Here is a 24,055-nt window from a genome sequence, read left to right as displayed (position 1 = left end):
CAAACGACATGTAGTTGTTCTGCTCATTCGGAACTTAGTAGAACACCTGCTACCTTCGAATGGGCCCTTGCGAAACACTACACTCAGCTACGTCTGGATCAATTCCTTGTTCAAGGCCTAGATAAGGACCAGGTGTTAGTTGAGTATAAGATACTCAGATGCCTAGAGATGGCCCGTGCCTGCAGACCCCTGCCCATCTTCGCCCAGAGGCCGCGTCACTCTTGACTATGCTTATCTCGCACGACAAATGAGAACAAAGTACGATCTGGAGGGTTGCTATACATCTCGAAATACGTGAGGGCATATCCACGTTCCTAGCCCTTCTCGATTTTCCTTAAACATGCCAAAATGTGGGTTTGTTGGCTAGTATCCGCGTTGGTAATACTGGGTTTTGACCTAGCTAGGTGCGAAAGCTCATCGCAAATCCCGCTAAGTACAACTGTTTCACCTCTTGAGGCGTCCCCGTGGCGGCTCAACTTCTCTTCAACGGCACCCTACCTCTTCTCGTCCGTGTCATCGTTACTTCAGCAATGGGGCAACACGTTTTTCCCCAACGGCCACGCTGTGGTACCATGCGAGATTCCGGCTTACACTTTGTTCTTTCACGGTCGTCTCGATGGGGAACTGCCCCCTAGCCCAGAATGGCTAGCTTTCGACATGTGAGTTGGATTACAGGGGTGGTGCTGTCGAAGTATGCGCTTACACCAATTTTCTAGTGAAATGTCGTATGGCATCATGGGGAGCACTCGGAATTCTCATATGCTTACGTATCAAACGACAAGACCGGTCAGAGCCCTGTACTTCGATGGCGAGTCGGCAGCTTTGATGGGATTGGGACAGCTTGATACTCAGATGCTGCACGTCTTCTCTAACCTCAGTGGACCCCCACATAATAACTTTCGGGGTCTCTTTGACGAGTATGCTCGAGCGACTGGACTATGTGACTGGCTCTTGGGCGCTGGACTGCGAGGTGATGGCTGGGGCTACGAGGGCATTGTTCGAATGAACGCCGGCTTCGAAATGATCTGGTGCAACTTCACCAGTCCAAGCTTGAGATTGTTGACTCGACTCAACGTGACAGCGCCGCAGCTACCCAAGAAGGAAAGCAGCAATGGGGACGACCAGGGTCTGGGTCTTCACCTACAACAAAGACAGGAGACCTCATACTACTCTCTGCCCTCTGCACCGACCAAAACAGAGCGCGCAACGGATCCATCCAACCCACCAATGCCGCCCAATTGGCGATGGGACTTCGATCGGGAACCATTTCTGCGTTCTCAAGGCTGGGGTTGGTTCTCCTCGGCCACCTACCACTACGGAGCATCGAGAAACGGCCCTGGTCTTGGAGAGGTTCGAGCCAAGACAATCGACTGTGGCATCATGAGCTACTACTCGCCCTCGTTTTCCAATTTGACCCTGACAAGGTCTGCGGCCGAACGGGAGTTGTACAACTTGACGGAACAGGGGTATTGGCAAGGCGAGAGCTCTTCTGGCAATCGAACGCTGGGTCTGACCCAGATCAGACGACGCAGACGCTATCATCATCTCGGCCATGCAACTTCTCAAGATGCTATGCTGATGCGGAACACTTCTGAGCGAGTATTGCGAGATTTGTTAGCAGGGAACCATAGCTGCTCAGGAGCAGATTGGACTTACATTACCAACGAAATTTCACAGAGTGTCGGGATTCACCTGAAGGAGCTTTCGAAGGTGCTGGACTCCTTCCATGCACACTCGCAGAACTACACAACCGTCATGAACTGGATGTCCATCCTGAGATCGCAGAGCCACACGTTCTATGTCGGATTTCTCGAGTATCCGGAGCAATACACACCATCGGTCTGGGGCCCCGAGTCGAAGCTATTCACGGACACGTATTCACGCTGTCGATATCGCTATAGTCGACTCATGGTGCCCTCGGAAGGGATCGAACTTTCCCCCGAGGAGGGCGATATTAAGTGGGCCGTCGAGGAGACATACGGCGCCGTCTGCTTCGTTCTCCTGACCATCGGATTCCAGATCGAGGAGGGGTGGGCAAGCTACTTCAACCAACTGAAGCCCGACCCAGACTCGACGGCAGAACCAATCCAAAAGCACTACGGAAGCCTGGCTGCGACGTGGAGCGACGGAGTCCAACAACTGATGGCCTGGCTCGGCTGGGAAGACGAGTTTACGGGCTGCGCCGAGGTCTGCGCCTGGGATGAACGGTGCTACATCCCCATGTGGCCTTTGATGCGCTGGACAGGGGGAGACGGTCCTCCACGGCGTCCGTCGGACGGCAACGGAACTTACCCCGGATTCCCGCCGTATGGAGGACATGGCTATGGTGGGCCGAATCGGGGTGGGCCGAATCGGGGTCGACCAGGAGGGAGACGTTGGGGGTTCATGGGAGATGAGACGGAGTTATGGGAGCCGACTTGTGCTAAAGTTTCGCATTTCATGAGATAGACGTCCGAGTTGGCTGTTAGATATACATGGGAGATGCCCCGATGCATTAGAACACGAATAAAAGAGTTTCCGACCCCCTACAAGTTGAAAGTGGATACAACAGTTGTTCATTCCACAAGTGCCGGCTGTATAACTGCACCTGTGTCTACGACTTTTGTCCCTCTGGATATTTCCATTGCTCTATGCGTTTTTATCATCTTGCCGACGCCTTTCTAAATGCAGGTCGAAGTTGGATCCATTGTAGAGATTGCGATAAGGGTCACAAGACAAGTATCCCAGCTCTTGTGTGGCTGATCCTCGTTCGTCACGGGTCCCCTTTTTCGTTAGGCACTTGTTGAAGTCGTTCACCCAGGGGTGGTCTCGCTAATCCCGGAGGAACCGGGTCACTAGCTCTTCAACATGTTTCTTCCTTCGACGGGCCGACCTGTCCTCGTAACCTTGCTTGTTACGCTCAAACTGCGATGAATGCCTTCATCGCCGCCACGGCATCGCCATCATGCGCCTTGAGCAATTCCGTCGCCTTCGGTTTCGTGAGATCCAACTCCTCGACCTATTTTCGGAATCAGTCAAGTGTGCAGCCCTATGAGCCCAACGACGAAAGAGGACCACCCACAAGTAAAGCAACATCCGCCGCCTCCACCTTGACCTTTTTCATCTCTTTCTTCTCGGCCGCTGCGGCGGCGGGAGCTCTCATATTCTTCAGCGCCTTGCTCGCCGCCTCCTGGTCCACGTGTGATGAGCTTGCATCTTCGTCTCGCGCGTCGAGCTTGGCCATGGCTGCCGCGGCTTTGCGGTCCTCGGCGGACTTCGTCTGGGATTGGACTTCGTCCTCGACGTCGCCCATCGTTGCGCCTTCGACGATGGCCGGGGGTTGGGGTTCGGCCATGGTTGGGGGACGGGGATGTTGTGGCGATGGTGAGAGACAGATTATTGCTGTAGATTGGGATCACTTGAAGAGTGCAGTTGTAGGTTGTTGTGCCAAAATGGCGATGACAATCGATGCCGAGGTCCCTACGACCGGAAGCTTTGCAACTGGTTTCTCCAACTGAACGGACGCCACAACTTGATCTGATAAATGGAGCTCACTGTGTGGGGCCGGCGGGACAGGATACGCTGGCGGGGTATGGCGGGAAAAGCTGTCGCAGCCCGGGGCAGTTGCCAAGCTCGCCTTCCCCATGAGCCCCATGAGTTACAGGGTGCTTTAGTGAGCTCTCAACAACGTATTCTACGTTGGCTTACACGGCCTTGGAAGGCCCTTTCACTGCCCGCTTTTGACTCATATTGGGCATCTCACCGGTGGAAAATCTCACATTGGGGATTTTACTTCTAAAATTGGCAAGCACGGCAATTTTTTACGGTTTGGAAATTATTTTCCTCTGCTTATTCGGAACTTCCGTCTTCTGCAAGCACTCCCCATCAATCCATTTCATCCTTTCCAGCATCCGTTTGAACCACCATGGGAGCCCCTTCTGCCAATTCGAATGGGCTTGGGAATGATATCAACAAAACGTCCGGCTGGACTCCTGATTCTTGGAGATCAAAGCCCATCAAGCAGTGCCCGGATTACCCGGATCTCCAGGCAGTCAAGAAGGCCACCAGCGAACTTCAGAGGCTTCCCCCCATCGTTCACCCTCACGAAATAAACAAGCTAAAGGAGCACCTGAAGGATGTCGCCCAAGGTAACGCCTTCCTGCTGCAGGGAGGTGACTGCGCCGAGCTCTTTGACTACTGTCGCCAAGACGCTATCGAGTCCAAGATCAAGCTCTTGCTACAAATGAGCTTGGTTCTCATCTGGGGTGCCGATAAGCGGGTCGTTAGAATCGGTCGTATGGCCGGTCAGTATGCCAAGCCTCGATCGAGCCCCTTTGAGACAGTCGACGGGAAGCAGGTTCCGTCTTTCAGAGGCGACATTCTCAATGGGTTTGCCCTTGACGAACGAAAGTTGGACCCCCAGAGACTTGTCAAGTACGCTGGACTCATCAAAGACTGAGAAATGGTCGCGATACTAATGCGGACTTCTACAGGGCTTACAGCCACTCAGCAGCGACGCTGAACTACATCAGAGCAGCCATTGCCGCAGGAATCGCTGACCTTCACCGGCCTCTCAACTGGGGGCTTGGCCATGTCAAGGACCCCGAGCTGAAGGCAAAGTACTCTGAAGCCGTGCGCTTCCTGACGGACATGCTTCGCTTCATGCGCACCATTGGAGCCGACAAGAGCGACAAGCTTGACACGGTTGACCTGTACACCAGCCATGAGGGCTTGCTCTTGGAGTACGAGCAGGGTCTTACACGATTAATGGAGAATCCTATGTACTCGGGTGATGATACGGAAAAGAAGATGGAGTACTACGACACCTCGGCCCATTTCATCTGGATCGGCGACCGAACGCGACAGATTGATCATGCCCATATTGAATTCTTCCGCGGCATTGCGAATCCTATCGGCATCAAGGTCGGCCCCACGACCCCTGTGGCCGACTTACTCGAGTTGCTTCGCACGCTCAACCCCGACTGCGAGCCCGGAAAGATCACGCTCATCACTCGCTACGGTGCTTCCAAGGTCAAGGAGCTCCTGCCTTCTCACATCCGCGCCGTTGAGAGTAGCGAATACAAGCGATGCGTCATCTGGCAATGTGACCCGATGCACGGCAATACTCGATCGACCGAGACCGGCATCAAGACTCGCCGCTTTAACGACATCTTCTCGGAGCTACAAGAGACGCTGCGGATTCACAACGAGGAAGGTAGTTACCTCGGCGGTGTTCACTTAGAGCTCACAGGTGACGCTGTCACGGAGTGCACGGGTGGAAGTGAGGGCTTGGATGACGATGATCTCTCGACCAACTACACAAGCTTCTGCGACCCGAGACTCAACGAGAAGCAGGCGCTGGAGCTTACTTTCCTGGTGGCTGACCACTTCCGACAGGGAAGAGAGGATCTAAAAGCCAAGACTTGATCATCTTAACGTCATGCATCGAGGAGTTAGATGAACATGGATGGTTGGGAGTGAAGCATTCAAGCCATGGGCTGGCTGAATGAGCTGTTGTCGTATATGTTTGTCAAGCTCAAGGCGTTATGGGGTACGGCGCACGACAGTTCGTGGAGCACAAAAAGGGATACTTTTCGCTATTTTGACATGACAGAAAAATCCTCATCTGGATCGATAGGCACCTTCAATAGAGAGAAGCTGTGCGGTACGGTACTTTCCTCAAGCTCTACTATTTGCTCTCCATCTGATATTTTGTGGCAACCCAACTGGTTAGTTAGCATAAGCATGAGAAGATTCATGACATCAGTATCTGCCATGATCTTTTCTAAAATTTGTAAGTATCCTATACTAATCGAGGGTCGGGTTAGGTTGGGTACTGACTTATTCCATCGCACACCAAAACGGCCCGACAATTCTATCCTTCGTCCGGGGCAACTCTGTCTTGCTGCAGAAGAGCCAGACTACATGGTGATCTTATCATAGTGCTAAGCCTTCGACCTGCGACATAAGGACCGGCATTGTTCCATTCACTCTCATATCTCCCTCGGTCCATCTCAGCCCTTCGCTCCAACGGGAATTTGAATCTGTGCCTCATTTTGAGAATCACGGTCAAAATTGCGAAATGTTGCGTGAGCGCTCACCTCTGCACCCAGGGACCGTCAATGAGCGCCTTTAATTTCCGCGATGCGTATTCACGTTTCATTCATCTCATCCCATCACAACCGGATCGGGTCTTGGCAGAAGGATGTCCTCCGAGGCCTCGTCCCGCAACGACACGCCCGTCGTCTCTCTGGGGGCCCACTCCGCCTCCGAAGTGCCGGAGTCCCGAGTTCCAACACGACCTACGGATTTCATCGTCATCCTCGTCGTCCTAGACCCACGCCTAACGGAGGCTCGAAGACTGTAGCCACAGCCATTCATTAGACTCCGTTCCTGCCGCTGGGGTTGAAGGGCTGCTCAGACGGTACCGCGGCAGGGGGTTGTGCGGCGTACGAGGGGCTTCGGCATTGTGACACTACAGGCGCGGAAAACCTAGCTTGAGGTCATTCACGGTGTGGACATGGCGATGCGCCGACAAGCTCGTGGGGATCCTGAGTTGCATTGTGACAGAGAATTGTTACCCATTAGCTTCTCATGAATAAGACTGCGCAAAAGATAAGTATTGCAGGGCGATGGTGTCTAATCAAGCTGGCGGTTTGTATTAAAGGACAAATTTGAGACATGTGGTTATGATCTATGGGTTTGACATATCTATTGCAACAAGATCTGTTGCGCAGGCACGCACGAAATTTTGGTATCGGGAATAAGCCTAGTGGTTCTTCCAGTTGATCTGCTGGTGAGATATCTTGCTGTCTGATCTGCAGACGCTCCACTCGGCCGTTCCCTGCTCCAAGGAACTATCATCGGAGTCCGTCAGAGTTGTCGAAAGTGATCCTATCCCCCCAAGATCCATACTGACCCGAGTTGGCCGATTTGACCACTGCATAACGCTTCTTTGTTTTTGTCGCCATCGTCATCACTCTACTACAGCTTTCCTCTGGCCCCATCCAGCAGCTCTCCAAGTCAAACCGAAATGGTCTGCGCGCCCTCAAACGTATCGCCTTTTTCCAGCTTCTGCCAGCCCTTGACGGCCCCAGCCTCGATGCATATCATGTTCTTGTACCCGTCCTTGGGCTCGAAGTCGGCCATGCCCTGGGCCTTGTCCGTCCACGGGTTCCAGACCACCACGTCCTCAAGATTGTCTCGCACGACGCTGTACACTGTACGTCCGCCCTCTGACACCACGACGGGCTCGGAGGGGCCCTTGGCGGGCGTGTAGACGCGGTCTGTCTCGCCTGTGATGGAGACGGTGCCGGATTGCTTCTTGGCTTTTGCGCCGTCGACTTTGTCGATATACTCTGCTTCGTCGAGGCCGGTGACGCTGACTTGGGCGATGTCCTAGTAGCGCAATGTGTTAGCCATTTTCATCGCCGTCGCTTGAACCTTGCGTAGGTCGGGAAGAAGAGCTATGCGTAGAGAGCAACGTACCTTGATGCGCAGATACGTATGCATCAACAGCTGGCACTCGAAAGCTTCGTCACCATCGTTGGAGATCGTGACGCTGGTGACAAGGTTGTCGGGGTGAGGGAGACGCTGTAGATGAGGGAGAAGTTGTACGGCCAGAGCTTTTTAGTCTCGTCGTCAATGGTAGCCGCACTAAGGCCAAAGTCGAGCTTGACCGACGACTCGTTCTTGCCCTGCGATTCGCTTGTCGACTTGCCCACTGCAAGAAGATGAGTTAGCGATCGTTTGTTTTCAAAAGCCAAACATTGTTTTCGGCCACATTTCCACAGCAAACAGCTCCTCGCCGGAGCAGGGCAAGCATAGAGCGACCAGGGACCAAGCGAAGACTTTACTTTACTTACAGAACTCCCACTTGCTGGTACGCGCAAACCCGTGCTGAGGCAGGTTGCCAGCAGCCTTATGTTCGGGAGCGGTACCAAAGACAGGGAAGACGAGAGGAATGCCGCCACGGACGGCCTTGGAGCCGTCAAGCTTCGCGCCCTCGGAGAGCCACAGGCGCTCACTGCCGGCACGGTCCTTCCAGCTGATGAGGGTGGCACCGTACAGCAGTACCTCGACGCTCTCACCCGTGGGAAGCACTGCGCTGACCCGCGAGTTGTTGTGGGTGATGTTGACCTGAGCCTGGGGCGGGAGGCCCGGCGTCGTCGCCAGCGCCATCGGCTTATTGGGGCGGTCGACCATGGTGTGCACTTTCGGACTGGAAATGGAATTGGTGTTGTGGAGGATTGAGAAATGGACCAAACGAGTGAAATGTAGGCGCTGACGAGGTGGAATGAAGCTTGGGTGGTGAATGACAAGTTACGGTTGGTTGGATTGGACGACGATGGCGGGGTTGCAGCGAGTGGTTTGGTGTTGCGGGGTTGTCGTTGCTGTCGGTGATGTGATGGGATGCGCAAGTGTTGAGAACAAACAGAGACGCAGCAAAGCAGCGCTTGGCAGTGTGGCACAGAGCTGATCTTTTCAGAACTAGTAGGTAACAAAGTGACGCAGCTTTGCCTTGTTTCGCACTTTTGGAGCTGGAGCTGTCCAACGCGTACGCTTCAAACGACGGCCTCGCAAACCACGATGAAACCTGCCCAACTAGGGGATCTGACGGACGATCCGTTTGAGGCTACTGCAAGGCATCGTGCGGCCTGTAGGGATTCCACCTGCTTCTGCTTTTGGACCGCAAGACCGGGACCAAATCGGCGTCGACCTATTTGGAGCATTGAAAAACGGCAACTCTTACACATGCGATGTTTGATGATATGTCAGTCTGCTGACATGCTGCTGCCCACCACGTTAGATTTGACTGATATTCAATGGCGCCATGCCCTCCGAGCGGAGCTACCCTTGAGCGTAAGCTTGTACTAGGCCGCCCCACGGCGGCCTGCGGATTGTAGTGCCGGGAATATGTCGACGGCTCGTTATGAAATGGTGCGATGCTGTCAAGAGGCTGACTGAGGGAACTCCCCAGAAAGAACGAACTCACCAGCGTAGGTACGTATCACATAGCATAATTTAAATCACACATAGAACAAAACGCAGTCTTCAACGGTTGACTCGGTCCGGTTCGCATTCCTACTATCTACCAGTCCTGTCACGACCTGTATCCATCAGACCACCAATCTAGAGACAGTTTCTGTGCTCGGTTTCTCAGCGATTTACCAGCCCAGCCAGGTCCGTAATGTTGTTCCCTTACTCACCACCTCATTTCAAGAACATCCGCCAGTCAGAATCTCGGTTTCCTTTCTGACTTTGGATTCTGCGGCGGGTCGACTCACTCCGATAACGACGAGTGCACACGAACCTCCACAGGGGCCCGGCAGCCGAGCCACGGGTCCGATAGGCCATTCCGCATGCTCTTCAAGTGGTACAAGGGCAAGCTCAAACACTATGCCACATCCAGAGCCCCCCCTCTAACAATATGGAGCTCTTATCGCAGCAGTACCACCAATGCTTACCTTCCCACGAGTTTGTGCCGAAGATCTCGCGGTAGGCAGAGGCGCTGGACTTGTCTTTCGTAGCATAGGTGGACTCTCAGGTTGTGGCGGCTTGTTGATGATATGGGTCAGGCAGTTGTTTTGCTGAGCCGGGGATGTGGTCAAGTGCGATTGCGCTCGAGCGAATGGTACTCAAGTTATACTCAAGACCATTGGGAGGAGTGCTTGAGAAACTGGCTTAACCTGGCCGAGAAAAGGAACAGATAAAATGACGGAAAGGAGTCACTCAGTTCTTGGTATAGGAATTCAGCATTGGAGCTGTGGCGCAGGACGGCGCCCAGCAAACAACGCCTTTGGTATCGAATATAATCGAGGGCAACTCGCAGTCACAACATAGGGAAACATACAATATCACGCTATTCAAACACCGGCACCAAAGCGCCTAACCCTTCATTTTCATACAGCCACTGTATCGGTTTTCTAATGCACTAAAACACAGACATATAGCATAGCCTGCTCGGGACATAAATGTAGATATGATTGTAAATATTTTGATTCTCTCCATTTTATTACGCCCAAACTCCCCGGGTTGCACACAGTTTTGCCTCCTTCCTTCCATCGCTAGCTCGTGGGTATCATACGTACTCGCTCACCAAAATCCAGTCAGTCTTCCTATCGGCCACAAGTGGCCCACTCGCTCTCCTGCTCGCCTGCCCCTTTTTGGCAGAAGTAGAATAGTAATAAATTATAACACATTAGATATACTCCATTATAGATTAGTACCCCCCTGAGAATCTCAGTGGCGCATATTCTCAACGTATTCTCCCCGACTCCTCCCCGCTCCCCGTCAACGCCGACAGCGTCCTCGCGATCTGCAACGGCGGCGGCAGCGCCGAGTCCCTATAGTGCCTCGCCAGAATGGAATCCGTCTCATCCGTCACCCCCGAGTCCCGTTGCTGATGCGACGTATAACCGGGCGGGGAATACACCGTGGGCGAGAGTTTAAACTCCGAGTCGCGGTAGTATTCCTCCGTAATGGACCCCGTCTCAGCGATGGACGAAGCGCGGCGTTGACGGAATGTATACGGCGACGAAGGGCGGGACTCGCCTTTGAAAAAGGTCGGGGCTTCGGGGCTGGGTTGGGCGCTCTCGGTGGTCAGATCGGCCAGGTCGGCAAGGGTGAAGAAGGCCTCTTGCGGCGAGTTGCACTTGTATGACGTGGTGCTGTCGGGGCGCACGTTGATCCAGGAGCGCTCGCTGCTAGTCTGCACCGCAGCTTGGGTTCCGGATCGGGCTTGGCTGAAGGGTAGATTTGTTTTGTGGTAGGGGTCCAGACGGTAGTCGGGCGAGGTGGCCATCGAGTCGCTGTTTTTGAATGCTCGTGGACTGCTGGTATTAGTCAAGTGGCCGAATCGTATCGAGCTTGGCGTCGGGAGGATGGCTGAGTCGCGCATTCGGTCCACAGTGAAATGGGATGCAGTTGGGGAGTATGGTTTGACCCCCTGGGGATAGGCCATCTCTTGAATATACATGACCTCGATGCTGCCACCGAAGTTATTGATGGTTTCTGCCTCAGATGGGTGTGAGGACACGGCGGACTCCCTACGGATGTCGGTGTCCAGAGTTAAGTTCTTGTTTATGGGCCCGTTTCTGGCCTCGTTGAAAGACTGGGCGTTTCCAGCCTCGACATCGCTGGACTTCTTGGGGGACGAGTCGGGGTTCGGGTTGGGCGACCGGTTCGAGAAGAGGTAAACAAAGAGAGGCTTCAGTGTTGGCAAGCAAGCGCAGACGATAGCGATGTTGATCTCCACCAAGGACAAGATGATTATCGTCGTGTTGGCAGTAAAATCCACATATTTAAGCACATATTTCATGTAAACCAAGCGGAAAGCCGAGATCACGAGGATGCTGAAAGTGTGTTAGTGCTCACGTATATGTAGTCCAGGTGCTCCATAGACGCTCTCGCAAGGGAAATAATTCAAGAGAAATAGTTCAAGACTCACCTAATTACCAACGAAAAGGTCAGTGTCAACGCCAGTTTCCGGCGAAATGGAAGTTGAAGCTTGAACACAACTGCCATGGGCAGGCAGACGATCAAGACGTCGGTAGAGTTGCCGATCGCTGCATTGCCCCAGTATACCGTAGCGGGGAGACATTTTCCAGCAAACTCCCCATCAACAGCCCAAGTCCACAGGGACGTCAAGGGGATACAAGCAATGAATAACGTGACAAGGATATAGAGGTAAAGAATGGTGACGAGACCCAGGGCAATTTTGATAAGGAAGGCGATCGTTTTGAACGTCAGGAACCGTCGGTACAGCAGGAGGATCGACACCTTGGCGAAGAAGAGTGAAAGACTGTAAAATAGAATGTCGTACCACAACGACTATAGGGCATGCTTGTTAGTTGTATTCAAGTAAACAGCCATCTGCCCCGTTTCCTTACCATAATGAAGCCTGACACTTGGGAGCCAGTCAAAGTATCCCGATGAAATCCGACCCCATATTTGACCTCTGTTCGATTTAGTTGTTAGCGGAGACGAAAACAGTGTGTGGCTGTCTTCCACAACTCACGTTCAAACACACCAACTGTGGCGCCTATGGAGAATAGCAGAGACACCAATATGCACCAGTCCTCCACGTGAACCTGTCCCTGGACATAGCCGCGGGTAAGAAAGCGAAGCGCCACCAGAAGGAAAGAAACGGCGGGTGCAGCGATGGCACAGACGATGACTTGAGCTCTTCGGGACTCGGCATCGGTGTCCATTTGATGTCCAAGGCGAGGGACAAGCCCGTGTGTCGTCAACTTTCACACACTCTCTCCCACGTCCTTCTCCCACTGTCGTGGTGACCGGGTCGTCACTTCGTTAGAGTCTCGAAGCGAACGGATGGATCAGGTAGTCGAATGGCCGACCGAATGAAAACTAAATGAATGTAGATGTATGATAATACAGTAAACGAATGAATGAATGAATGAATGAACGAACGACCTGAACGAACAATTGCAAAAACCCTGCCCGAAGACCAGCACCCAAGCTCCAATTAGTATGAGAAGGAATGCAAGGACTGCAACGATGCGGACATGCAAAAAATTAAAAGAACGTTGCAAAGGAAGACACCCCACCGAAAACCAAGAAGTGATAGAACGAAGTCGTTAAGACAAAGTGTCGTCAAGATCGATCCCACGTCGGCGGCACCGGGATCTGTTTATAAGAAGGGCCAACACGCACCCCCACCCTCGTTTGCCCAAGGACTATTCTGGAATAAACTAACTACGCACCTGTTGCGTAATAGCAAAAAATTCTCTAAAATGAAATTCGTTCGCCACGCTCAAGGCAGAATCAGGTTGATTAACCCTTCACAGTATCCCTCCCCAACTGGTTCCATTTTAATAACTAACCCCGTCAACTGCCATGTGCGCGCCCGGTCCCCTCGCATCCACAATATATACCTACTACGGTACAGCACAGCTTCCCATGGCGCAGTACACTACATCGGGCAGCGTTGGCCGAATCCCGTACCCTCAGTCCACCCACAGGACGCCTCCAGGCCCCAGATGCCAAGGAAGCCCTTCAAATACTTTATTCTCTCATCCGCGCCGGTCATATCCTCGACGGTTGTTCACGGGTTCGGACGAACGCCATTAGGTCGTCCTGAGGTGTCCCCTGCCCTGGAAGGTCGTGCTAAAAAGGTTGGATTCCCATTGGTTTCCGCCCCTGCGCTAGTCGTGCGCGACGGGCATGGTTAATTGAGGCTCTTTGCGAGTGACTAGTCCCATTTCATTTGGTCGTGGATCCTTGCCGTCAGCCACGCCCGGTACGCATAGGAGCTGGGAGGCAGGCCGACTCGGAAGCAAGCGAACGTCGAATGGCGGCTCGTGTGAATTCCCGGTCCAATATCCAATCTATCCAAGGGTATAGTGGTAACCGTGTCACTTCAGTGTACGACTTATGCTCTTACATCGATTGCAGTGTCAATCTACACGACCAAGAAGCAGGGGTCTACCCAATATTCTCCCATACGGCAGTGCGCAGTCCCGAGATCTCATTCCAAAAATGCTGCCATCTACCCGAGCATGTGGTATTCACTGCGGATTTTCAAATTAAAGGGCATGAATGATCTACCCCAGCATTCTGGGGCAACCGCATTCGGATGACGGTTGGTTCATCGACTCTTTCTGACGCCAAGAAATAAGCCAAGATGTCAACGTCGAAGTCCGGTCCATTCTGGGGTGATAATACCACCATTTTGGGAAACCGCTTTCGGCAAGACCCCTGCCTGGACTGGCAGCAGTACTCCGTACTGTCTCCATGGAGAAACAAACACAAAATCTAAATCTAGTCTCTCTCAATTTCGGACAAGGGGGTCGGTCCATCACATACGACTTCGCAATTTTGGTCACCGGCCTCCACAATAGATGACGCTTCCATGGGCCGATGAGTCTACCGTACTGGGAACCCCCACTGCCATTAGTTAGTTACGATTAAGCCTCGTTCAGTGGGGGCAAAATTTTCCAGGGCAGGGCCTGCGCGTAACAACCAAATTTGACGTGTCGCTAGGGTTACACTGCAATCCATCATCCCCCAAGGAGATGATGACTCCACATGAGACCTGAAGCCGCTACGCGAGAAACATGGTTGGAGTTATAGTTGCCGCCTTTCGTACAATGTATTACGCCTATACAGCCGCCTTCCCGACGTTGTCAGCGGAGGTATATGCGCCGAGGCATTATGCCTACCTCGTTCCTAAAGTCACTTTGAAATTTTCCGTGCTCCTGCCGCCGTCTAATAAAGGTATCATAAGCCATATGCATCTATTCTTCTAATTTGTAGCTCGACACACCGCTGTTTTGTCAAGGAGCACCGTCCATAACCAATCAAATGCGAAGATGCACTGTTGTTATGAAGTGTTGATCGTACACCCATCGTCTCCATGCTGTAGACAATGAAGTCCTGACCTTTCGTCCCGCCCACAACCGGGCCCATGCTGGTTTGTGGCCGAGTGTCGAAAACAAATATGCCGAATACCAAAATCACTAAACCGATAAAAAGTAAACAGCAACTGAACCCCTTTTCGATGATCCTTTTAATGCCAGGGGTACAACCCCGTGTCTATCGCATTGTGCGTATTACCCTCTTCCAATTGATCTTTCCTTCCCCAGTCGTTCAATGTTTGCCTCTGTTAACGAGTCGCCTTCCGATAATGACGTTTGCAGTGGGTGCGGTTTGGAGTCAACTGTTGCGCCCGCAGCACCGAGTAATTTATCGTCGCGAAGATGCATGGCTAGCTCGTTGCTGTCCAGCTGCCTCGAGGTCGCCGTTGTGTTCGCAGCGTGGAAATTGCCGAAAGGGAATGTGGTCGTTTCGTGAGAACCATTCCGCGTGAGCGGCTTTGGCGTAAGAAGATTATTAAGGTCATCATCATTGTCGTTGTGAGCGTCCACTGATTCTCGATCCTCCGGGGTTTCCACCCCAATATCTATGTCGAGACCAAATGTGGGGATGTTCGCACTGACGCAATGCTCACCGGCCTCTGAACAGTCCGAGACAGATGGGTCGGTAGTATCACTGCTCAACGTGCTCCGTCTGCGAATTTGGCTCCAGCGAACCAGCATTCTCTCGAGAACCTTGCCTTTCACCGGCTTAGCAAGATAGTCGTCCATACCCGCCCGTTTGCATTTTTCTCTATCCCCTTGAATAGCTGACGCCGTCATCGCCACAATCGGAACGTTGCTCGCGTACGCCCTGTACGGTGCATGATGCCGTAATATGTGCGTCGCTCGATAGCCATCGATGACGGGCATTTGCACGTCCATGAGGATGATATCGGGTTTTGCGAGTTTACCTTCCTTAGACGCTTCAATGTAGTCTAGTGCCTCTTTCCCGTTCCATGCGGCGCTGACCTGAAAGCCAAGCTTTTTGATGGTCTTGGTAGCGATTTGCTGGTTGATCGAACTACAAATCGATTAGTATAATACGGAAATAGAACCTTACAAAATGCACCTACTTGTCTTCGACAACCAATACCTGGATATTAGCCCGTTCTGACATTGGCATGTCTTCCCCCTTCGCGGGCCGTGGGGAAGATGTGTTGATAGATTTTGCTTGGTGAGGTGGTCGGGTGACGTCGAGTTGACTGGCAGAAAGATCTGCAGATGGGGTACCAATTATATGTTCATATTCAGAACTGTTGCAAGATGCACTCATTTCCGAATGTAATCTATCGGGCAGGGGACCAATTTCCACCAGAGATGATTGTCGCGGACCTTGGACTTTGTTGAACGGAATCCACTGCAACCAGAAGAGTCAGTATTTAACACTTGCGGATATCCAGGCAATGATCCAGGGTGCTCGGCCATGTCTCGAAAGCAAAAACACCTCAAACAGCTCTGTGTGACAACTTTTGCTCTTGAGATAGACCAGAAAGAGGAAGTAGGAACTCTCGAAGTTACGTACGAAAGTTGCTGTGGTGCCAGTCCCTATTGAGGACTGCATCGATATTCGCCCATGCATCAAATCAAGCAGGTTCTTCGATATCGTTAAGCCCAGTCCAGTCCCTCCAAACCTACGCGCAGTCGAAGGGTCTCCCTGACTGAATGGCTGGAAGAGCCTCTTCTTCACGTCCTCCTCGATGCCAATTCCGGTGTCTTCAACGACGAACTTGATTTCAATCGTGTCTTGAGTCTCTTTCTCCTTCCATACCGAAAACTTGACATACCCGTTATTGGTGAACTTGATCGAGTTTGTCAACAGATTTGTAATTATCTGGCGAACGCGGCCGGGGTCGCCCAGGACGACCAGGTCATTAGCAATGGCGTCCGAAATATCGGAGCGAAAATCCAGGTTCTTTCTTTCAGCGGCGAAGCTGAGCATCTTGGATACATCTTGCACGACAACTGACAGCGAGAACTGCACCTCCTCGATATCCAGGCGACCTGACTCGACTTTTGAGAAGTCAAGAATGTCATTTATGACAGTCAATAGGGCAGTCGCCGAGCGAATGATATTCTCCGCATATTCTCTCTGCTCCTCATCAAGCGGAAGATCACACAAAAGTTCAGCCATGCCAATGACACCAGTGATGGGGGTTCGAATCTCGTGTGACATCTGGATGCATTGTTAGTTTAACTCTCAAGCCAAAGATCTACGCGACTCACATTGGCCAAGAATTGACTCTTCAGGCGACTAGCTTCTTTCGCTGCCGCTTCATTAGCTAGTAATTGCCGTTTCTCTTTTGCTTGCACTTTGAGATCTAGTTCCCGTTCCTTCAACTCGGTTACATCCATGATGACACCGATGACCCCTTCGACAACAGACGGGCTCATAGGGTCGCCCTGCGAATCCTTCGCAAACGTGGGTATGAATCTCGTGCGGAAAAAGTGTTCGTCTGTGTATTGTGAGATTAGCGCAACTAGAAGCATGGGTATTAGCCATACCTATTTTATGTTCCTGAACCACGGCTCGCTGCTTCCTCCCACAGATCATATCGTGGATAGGTGCGAGGAATGCAGGCATTTCGCCCTGCCGCAATTGCGGGCTCAGGTCGTTAAAAACCTCATCCACGTTCATACCGATGTACCTTCTCGTTTCCAGATCCTCGCTGTCATTGTCCGAAGCAGTGTCTCCAGGAGCATTCCATATCAAGGCACCCTCTAGCATGGTGACCCTACGCTCGCGGTCGACAGAGAATATGGTAGTTTGGGCGTGAGACAATACAGTGAGCAGTTGTTGTCTCATTCGTTTGGCTGCTATCTTTCGCTCCAAACTCTCATGAATGTCGGTACAGGTGCCAAACCACTTTTCAATCTGGCCCGTCTGCTTGTTCCGCAGGGGCAAAGCACGACCTAACATCCACCGCCATTGACCGTCTTTCCTCAGGCAACGGTACTCGGTAACGTATGGCTCGCCGGTTTCTAGGCTGTGTTTCCACCTTCTTTCTGTTGCGGGCATGTCGTCTGGGTGGAAAGGATTCTTCCATCCGTGGCCCAACGAATCCTCGGGTGGCAGTCCAGTGTAGTCGTACCAACGATTATTGAAATAGTCATGTAATCCAGTGGGCGTGGTTGTCCATATCATCTGTGGCATAGTATCACAGATGAGCTTGAAGCGCTCCTCGTCCAATTCTCTGATGTGCGTGATCTCTTGTGCCATTGAAGTAATGTCGCGACAGGTCACAACTCCTGCTACAAACTCACCAGTGACTGTGTCTCTGATAGCTTCACCCAACACATCGAACACGACTTTAGCGTTTTTCCTCCTGTCGAACATGCCAATGCGGAAGCCTGAGAAGGGCTCGCCCGTCTTCAAGAGGACAGAAATGGGGAACTCGCTCTCTTTAAGCTTGCGAGAGAAATCCGCAGTATATATCTCCCATTTGTGCAACAAGTCAAGGCCTTCGACGTCGTTATCATCACCGGAGGTCTCGCTAATAAGTTCTCGGGCCGCTTGATTCATTACAGGAGCAGATCCATCTCGCCACATGGCAAAAATGGGCATTGCTGTGTTGTCTAGCAGAGCGTCTTTGATTGTTGTCCTCTTCAGCAGTAAGGATGGCGTGCTGCTGAGTGAACTTCGTGATGGGGGGCCCATTGGTGGAAAGGGACTCGAAGACAACGACACCGCACTTGGACTTATTCTAAAAGAAGGAGAAATTGAGCTGTGACTCGAACTGACCGACGGTGGATTCGAATTCGATATGGACTTGCGGTCGTCGGCTTCCAGAACGGATGGACGTGCCACAGGTTTCCGAGGACCAGTAGGTGGCGCGTGGCTAGAATCAGTGGTGGTAAAGGTCAGAGTGAAGTATGTTTGATGCTCTTCAATCTCAAATATGGAAATGATCATCTTCGCATACACCTGGTCCTCCGTCTTCTTCCCGTTTGTAGTCTTTTGGGTGCTTTTGGACATGATGACGACCTCAACAACCGAGGACGGCGTGGGTCGACCCGATTCCATGTCTCCCGGAGTTGGCGCCGGGCCATGATCTTTGCCTGTCAGCTTGTGCATATTGGCTTTCGGGGTGGAATCACCAGTGGAATGGGCTGGTTTAGACGAATCAATCCCATGCCTGGCGGCCATTTCGACAACTAAAGAGTCCAGCAAATCTTCCCAAGACACCCATACTGGCCGGCCATCTTGGAGCATGTCTACGCCAACTTGCGACAAGGTCTGGCCGCGGAGCTTGTCCATCGCCGTGGCCCTATCGTTGTACACGTCGGTCGAGTCGTTGACGAGCCCTAGCAACCGGCCCATGGCCTCATTGGCCAGCACAACGGTCTTGAGATTATTCAGCACAAGCAGAGGCACCGGCAGGAACTGCATAGCCGAAAAGGCAAGCTGGCCGGGGGTAATGAACGGCATGGCAAGCCTGAAGGGGCTCGCCGACTGCGACCTCTTGACCTTGCCGGGCAACACATTAGGGACGTCCCCCAGCATGCGATTGACGTCGAAGGAGGAAAGCGTGCCATCGTGGCTCAGATTGAAATCGACAGGACGGTGGGGCCGTCCGTGGTTCTCGAGAGACGGGCGTGGGGACGGCGAATCTTGGGTCAAAGGGAGGGACGCATCCAGTTTCGTGGATATCGGGCTAGACGGCCGAGCAATGCTGCGAAGAGGATCGGAGCGTACCATTTCGACGCCGGCCCCTGTTGCGGGATAGAGGGTTGAACAAGCCCATGAAAGATGGGTAAGTCAGGCGCAACATGCGAAGACGGACGGTTTAGGGGATTCAAGAATCAGTACAAGGCCGAGGGTTTGAATTGGGGAACTTAGAAGTTGCAGTCGGAGCTCGATGGCCGGTGTACATGTCCCAGGATCTCGACTGTGGGGTAGCGAGGTCTAGACCGGTCCTGGAATATAGTAGATGGGTGAATCTTACTCGGTACGCTTGAAGCTGTAGTACCGCGTTGGTCGATCATCAATTTTACCAAAGAAGCCGTTTGCCGCGTTGAACGACAAGGTAGATGGAGGAAGGTGTGTGGACGGGTGCAAAGTAGATGGCTTCAACGAGTCTTTTTTCCTACTTTTCTTTCCCCCGCCTCGTCTCCAAACGTTTTCAACTGCGGCACTGTCGTTGCGCAAGGCTTGTTAAAGTTGACGTTAGTGGAGTTGGGTTGGAGAAAGCAAACCCATGGGGTGAGTCGTTGTGCACACCAGCACGAGCAGTAGGCAGTTAAGGGTAGGTTGGTAGGTTATTGCTATGGTGGAGTCAAGGAAGGCGACTGTTGAGAGAAGAGGCGGGAAGCTACTCGTCAAGCATGGGTCCTGGTATTGTTGGCGCAATGACAGTTGAGGGATCAGCGTTTAGGTCCAGGGGTGCAGAACGAACAATACACTGCTAGACGCCGTAGCTACCGACGTTTGAATCTGCTCTACTTGCGACAGCTTATTGTCGAGCAAACAGGGTTTATGGACCAGGGGCTTGCAGAGGTTGAAAAGTTCGGGCCATTTCCATTAGTCTTGATCTGTCTACGTCGAAAAGAATTTGTGGAATCGGCAGATGCGGTACGCAACCGGCAGCAGAATGTAGATCTTCAGAGGGGCCCCGCCAGAGCAAGACACCCCGGTCCAAATCTTGTACGACCCCCTTAAAACATAGAGGCAACAGAACCTCTCCAACATCGGTCTATTCAGTATCAAACAATTCGATCCATGATGCCAATCACTTGGAGAAGTGTCACCAGCAAATGCGGTCGTAGCTATGGCGTGGCAACGGAGAGATCACTTTCTGAGCAATCCTTAGTAGGTTGCCCTCGCCATTTGATGTATCTTGTCTCGATGCACGTCCACTTTCCGCACTATCGCAAGACCGAGAAAGTCGCTCGAGGGCGGCTGGCAACACGGGAAAGCTCAAACTCGATCACGATCGGCATTGTCAGCATCTAGGATGGTCATTTCTGGCCATGCGTATTTCTCTATTGCCCAAGTCGCTAGCGAACTAGCGCTGACGAACCTATGAAGTAGTAATGGTCTCCCTCATTGCGCTGACGGTTACCGGCAAAAACGTCCCCTCGAAGATGGTGGCTACTTATTAAGCATTGTTGGAATCTTTGGTCAACATACATCATTATCCATGTGATCTAAAAATCTCAGTTTTGACCACTCTAGTAATTCATGGTAGTAGTTTTGAGCAAGATGGATGGGGTGCTTGGTCGACCGGAACCCGAACGACACGCTTCACACGACGGAGGCAAGGCATACAATAGGGTTTGACACCAATAGGGTTTGACACCTTTCCCAGGCCATCATGTTCGTCCGGCACCAATGCGTCTAGGGTTCGGAGGTTGCTTAATCTCATCCGTATCAGTAATACAATGTATAAATGATGTCATCTCCCCGGTACGCTACCCGTGGATTTTTGTATTTGGTCTAAAGCAACCCTGTGCACTATAGCTTACGCCTATTCCCTCCCCACGATGCCAAAGATTCTTCTTAGTAATGCTACAGTTGGGCTTGTTCATATCGTCACATTATTTGATCTCAAGAGCTTTCTTTGACTTTGCCGCAAAGATCGCAAGACCACCAGCTTTTCTCACGGACTCGGCCGCAGAATGAACACGTCCAAGTTGATTGTGCTGGATGCTTCTTAGTCTGAGACGGCGCATTGGGATCAGCTGGGCCTGGTCTTGTTGGCAGTGCAGCGGCTCGCGCGGGTTTGAGATTGGAATTTGGCTTGGTAAGGTCAATGGTTGTTCGCCGCCTTTTCGACGACCTCTCGATCAGGCCTTTTGTGACGGCCTCGGATCGCTCGGTCCCGCATGCATCGCAGCATAGATAATTTAGTGGGTTTTCCAGTGTGCATACTTCGCAGTTCCAAGCCGTCGGTACAGGGCTATTGCCATTTTCACTTGCCTGGTCTAGCTCGGCTGGGCGTGCCTGTGACTCGGACGATTGGCCTTTTTTCTGGTTCTCCTCCCTCAGTCCCGACGCAATTCCTCCGCCACTTCCCGTAGGATTGCTTGCAGTAGCCGGGACATAAGAATCGCCGTATTTGACCTTCTCGTCTTCTTGCACCAGCTCCCACAGCGCTTTGGCAATAGCGGCTTCGTTCGCAGCGTCTTCTTCAGCCTGAGTTCTGAAACCGTTTCTAGATGCCGTATCTGCAATCTCCTTGATCTCGTTCTGGCTAAGATTATTGCTGGCACAGCCCTGCAGTGTCTTGTTCCGGCGCTCCACAACATCAACAATGACTTGTCTGATGTCTTGGCCCGGTCTAGGTGCGGCTCCGCCCAAACGTTGCCCGGACCCGGTACCGAGTGTCCGGCGTTTCTCAGCTGCTGCTCGAGCGAGTCGACGGGCTTCCGTCATGGGGATTTTTCTCCCGCCTAGCCGGTGGCCTTCAGATAAGAAGCCTTCTCCTGTGTAGCCTTTCATCGCCAGTGCCTCATGCTCATCACGCAATTGATTCCACAAGGCATGGAACTTTGCATCATGGGGGCCATGGATGTTGTGGGATAATTCATGCAGCATCGTGTCAACTACTTGTTCCATGGGCAGGAAGAGTGTGCGGTCGCTTGCATATCGAAGTCTGAGACATATCTTGTGGCCGGCATTCACGTTGAGACCTGCACAGGCACAGGCCCATCAGTACTGCGAGTCTGTAAAATAGAGCGAAAAGAAGTTAGACAGGAAGACGAACCCAGGAGGTTTTGTTGCTCGGGGTAGAATTCTGTGAGTTGCCTGACCTTCCAACCACGAGCGCGCATGATCGGCTTCACCAGAGATGCCACCTTCTTCAGCATATGGAGTGCACTCTTTGCCCGAGGGAAGTCAGGCAGATGCGAGAATGAGAGAATCAAGGGGTCGATCTCGGCCATCTTGGGCAGGTTTGGGTAGTATCGCAGGATAACTTGACGATTAAATGGATGTATGTTAGGGAGAAAGATCGCAGTTCAGGCCAGCCTATCTATCCACCGGGAAGATACTGCTGAATGCCTTCCCAGGCCATCACGTAATACGTTCGGCGTTTAGATGATAATCGTACGCAGCTCTTGGAGTCACCAAATGCGCCACAGAACCAAAAAAACGCGTGACATGCCTAATAAATTCTCAAGTTCTAGTGTTGTCTCAGGAAGCCGTTTCCGGTGGGGCAACCGCGGTCCTGAGTAGTTCGGTGGCGGATTTAGAGACCCTAGAAAGATCAAAGGCATATCTAGGCTGCCGGGACCAAAAGTAAAGCTTAATACGTCGCTAATTCTTGTAATAACTTCCGCCAGAATAGACACTCATCAAAGTGGGTCAAGCACGTATATTTGTCCCTTTTTAGCGAGACTACATGTTAGGCAACCTTGGTGGGCTTTGCCAAGACCACCAAGGTTACCACGTGACTTAGCCCTTCGGGACTAAGTCCAACCTTCATGCTCCATTGGACTAGATAGAATGTCATGCTTTTACAACCTCACAAATCTTTGACCACCTTTGCGTGTAACACTACAGTTAAGATCATTAACCCCCACTTTACCGAATAATTATGGGGCAATCCTTGTATAACCCGACCATGGTCGACTTAGACCGACCACACTTTTTCTTTTTCTATCCGTAGAGAATTTGTCGTAGCAACTCTAGCCGTAGTATTGTGGGATTTAGCGCCAGTTATGCCCTAGGCCGAAGGCGGTGTAGCGGCAAGTGTAGCTAGCCCTCACAGACATAGCTTTCTACATAGCACTTCTGGCAACCAACGCAGTACGTAGAGCAGGCACACTAACCAATACGCTATCCACAGAGCCATCAATAGAGGGCTGAGTCCCTCACATGTAATATAACATAATTATTCTATAATTAGTTTAATATCGACTCTATTACCAATAGCTTTACTATACGTAACGTATATATTTCACTATGATCTAAATGCCCGCTCTATATTTAAGAGTATAGAAACTAGTAACCGAGCTTAGGAAGAGGTCGCTCGCTATTTACGAATCAGTCTATTCATTATTATTATTATTATTAAATACGCCGTAGGCTCGAAGCCCCCGGTACCTCTACTAGTACTCCCGTATGTCAAACCGTGCCCTAATGGCTGGACTAAATACATACGCTGCGTCGTCGGTTCGCCCTATTGGCGACTGCGTTGCGTTCACTACCATACTACGTTGGTTCTCAACCTACCAACAAAGTCCCCCCTGAGAAGATCGATGCTATCTGGGCCTTGAAGCTGTCCGACCCGTCCCTAGCAGCCATCTTACAATAGTCCCACTAACTACTGGTTCTCCTGTTGCCGTTGCGAGGTCTCTGCGAGAGTATAGTGGCCGTGGTGCGATGGCGGCCCGTAATCGTTCCCTCGGTCCTTCCAACAGCCCGCAAAAGAGGATTACGTGCTCTGCCGTCTCAGGGGCATCGCCACAGCGGCATAGCGGCGAGTACACGCCAAAAGCCCCTGTCTTGAATAAGAAGGCTGCTAGTCCTATTTTTTCCGTCCTGATCTGGCACAGCGTAGACGCCTCCAGTCGGTTCAGGCCGAAATACTTGCCCCCTTTCGGTATCTGCATCGAAGGGCCCTCCGGTTCCTCAGCGATAGCGCGTCGCTGGCGATCGTGATGCTCTGCTCCGGTGAGCCATCTCTTCCTCCAGTGGTCGAGGAGGGCAGCCGGGACCTCCTTTTCCTCACTCATCCACTCGGAGCCCCGGGCCTCCT

General features: G+C 52.0%; 7 protein-coding genes across 7 annotated transcripts; 2 read left to right on the top strand and 5 right to left on the bottom strand.

The window, feature by feature from the left end:
• Positions 1 to 348: 348 nt before the first annotated feature.
• On the top strand, positions 349 to 2,448 carry BCR38DRAFT_413995 (uncharacterized protein; the record flags this gene model as incomplete). The annotated part of the gene is made up of 2 exons (XM_040858890.1): positions 349 to 659; positions 717 to 2,448. The coding sequence occupies 2 exons, from the start codon at positions 349 to 351 to the stop codon at positions 2,446 to 2,448; spliced, it is 2,043 nt and encodes a 680-aa protein (XP_040710492.1).
• Positions 2,449 to 2,899: 451 nt separating this feature from the next.
• On the bottom strand, positions 2,900 to 3,334 carry BCR38DRAFT_355012 (uncharacterized protein; the record flags this gene model as incomplete). The annotated part of the gene is made up of 2 exons (XM_040856922.1): positions 2,900 to 2,998; positions 3,062 to 3,334. 2 exons carry the CDS (start codon positions 3,332 to 3,334, stop codon positions 2,900 to 2,902), a joined length of 372 nt encoding a protein of 123 aa, XP_040710491.1.
• Positions 3,335 to 3,904: 570 nt separating this feature from the next.
• BCR38DRAFT_413993 (DAHP synthetase) lies at positions 3,905 to 5,406 on the top strand (the record flags this gene model as incomplete). Its single annotated transcript, XM_040858889.1, has 2 exons — positions 3,905 to 4,413; positions 4,482 to 5,406. The coding sequence occupies 2 exons, from the start codon at positions 3,905 to 3,907 to the stop codon at positions 5,404 to 5,406; spliced, it is 1,434 nt and encodes a 477-aa protein (XP_040710490.1).
• Positions 5,407 to 7,002: 1,596 nt separating this feature from the next.
• BCR38DRAFT_490120 (galactose mutarotase-like domain-containing protein) lies at positions 7,003 to 8,184 on the bottom strand (the record flags this gene model as incomplete). Its single annotated transcript, XM_040864481.1, has 3 exons — positions 7,003 to 7,377; positions 7,521 to 7,702; positions 7,845 to 8,184. The coding sequence occupies 3 exons, from the start codon at positions 8,182 to 8,184 to the stop codon at positions 7,003 to 7,005; spliced, it is 897 nt and encodes a 298-aa protein (XP_040710489.1).
• Positions 8,185 to 9,984: 1,800 nt separating this feature from the next.
• Positions 9,985 to 12,578, bottom strand: BCR38DRAFT_478339 (uncharacterized protein). The gene is made up of 4 exons (XM_040863103.1): positions 11,999 to 12,578; positions 11,871 to 11,938; positions 11,429 to 11,811; positions 9,985 to 11,333 (listed from the first exon to the last, which is right to left on the bottom strand). Exons 1-4 carry the CDS (start codon positions 12,189 to 12,191, stop codon positions 10,238 to 10,240), a joined length of 1,740 nt encoding a protein of 579 aa, XP_040710488.1. The 5' UTR covers positions 12,192 to 12,578; the 3' UTR covers positions 9,985 to 10,237.
• A 1,974-nt stretch (positions 12,579 to 14,552) lies between these two features.
• On the bottom strand, positions 14,553 to 19,053 carry BCR38DRAFT_354844 (uncharacterized protein; the record flags this gene model as incomplete). The annotated part of the gene is made up of 5 exons (XM_040856907.1): positions 14,553 to 15,378; positions 15,431 to 15,714; positions 15,880 to 16,530; positions 16,581 to 16,810; positions 16,860 to 19,053. 5 exons carry the CDS (start codon positions 19,051 to 19,053, stop codon positions 14,553 to 14,555), a joined length of 4,185 nt encoding a protein of 1,394 aa, XP_040710487.1.
• Positions 19,054 to 20,725: 1,672 nt separating this feature from the next.
• BCR38DRAFT_449720 (WLM domain-containing protein) lies at positions 20,726 to 22,572 on the bottom strand. The gene is made up of 2 exons (XM_040861304.1): positions 22,061 to 22,572; positions 20,726 to 21,986 (listed from the first exon to the last, which is right to left on the bottom strand). Exons 1-2 carry the CDS (start codon positions 22,236 to 22,238, stop codon positions 20,902 to 20,904), a joined length of 1,263 nt encoding a protein of 420 aa, XP_040710486.1. The 5' UTR covers positions 22,239 to 22,572; the 3' UTR covers positions 20,726 to 20,901.
• Positions 22,573 to 24,055: the final 1,483 nt, after the last annotated feature.

The sequence above is a fragment of the Pseudomassariella vexata genome (assembly GCF_002105095.1).
Source record: "Pseudomassariella vexata strain CBS 129021 chromosome Unknown BCR38scaffold_20, whole genome shotgun sequence".
NCBI lineage: Eukaryota > Fungi > Ascomycota > Sordariomycetes > Amphisphaeriales > Pseudomassariaceae > Pseudomassariella > Pseudomassariella vexata.
The sequence above is the reverse complement of the archived record's forward strand: the minus strand, read 5'-3'. Positions and strand labels throughout refer to the sequence as shown.

What these genes read in the sequence shown, in the direction of transcription:
- BCR38DRAFT_478339 (XM_040863103.1), bottom strand. Translation starts at nt 12,191, where the DNA reads ATGGACACCGATGCCGAGTCCCGAAGAGCTCAAGTCATCGTCTGTGCC. An exon ending in CACAGTTGGTGTGTTTGAAC is followed by an intron (nt 11,939 to 11,998) that starts GTGAGTTGTGGA and finishes TAAATCGAACAG; the next exon opens with AGGTCAAATATGGGGTCGGA. An exon ending in AAGTGTCAGGCTTCATTATG is followed by an intron (nt 11,812 to 11,870) that starts GTAAGGAAACGG and finishes CATGCCCTATAG; the next exon opens with TCGTTGTGGTACGACATTCT.
- BCR38DRAFT_449720 (XM_040861304.1), bottom strand. Translation starts at nt 22,238, where the DNA reads ATGGCCGAGATCGACCCCTTGATTCTCTCATTCTCGCATCTGCCTGAC. An exon ending in CGAGCAACAAAACCTCCTGG is followed by an intron (nt 21,987 to 22,060) that starts GTTCGTCTTCCT and finishes GTGCCTGTGCAG; the next exon opens with GTCTCAACGTGAATGCCGGC.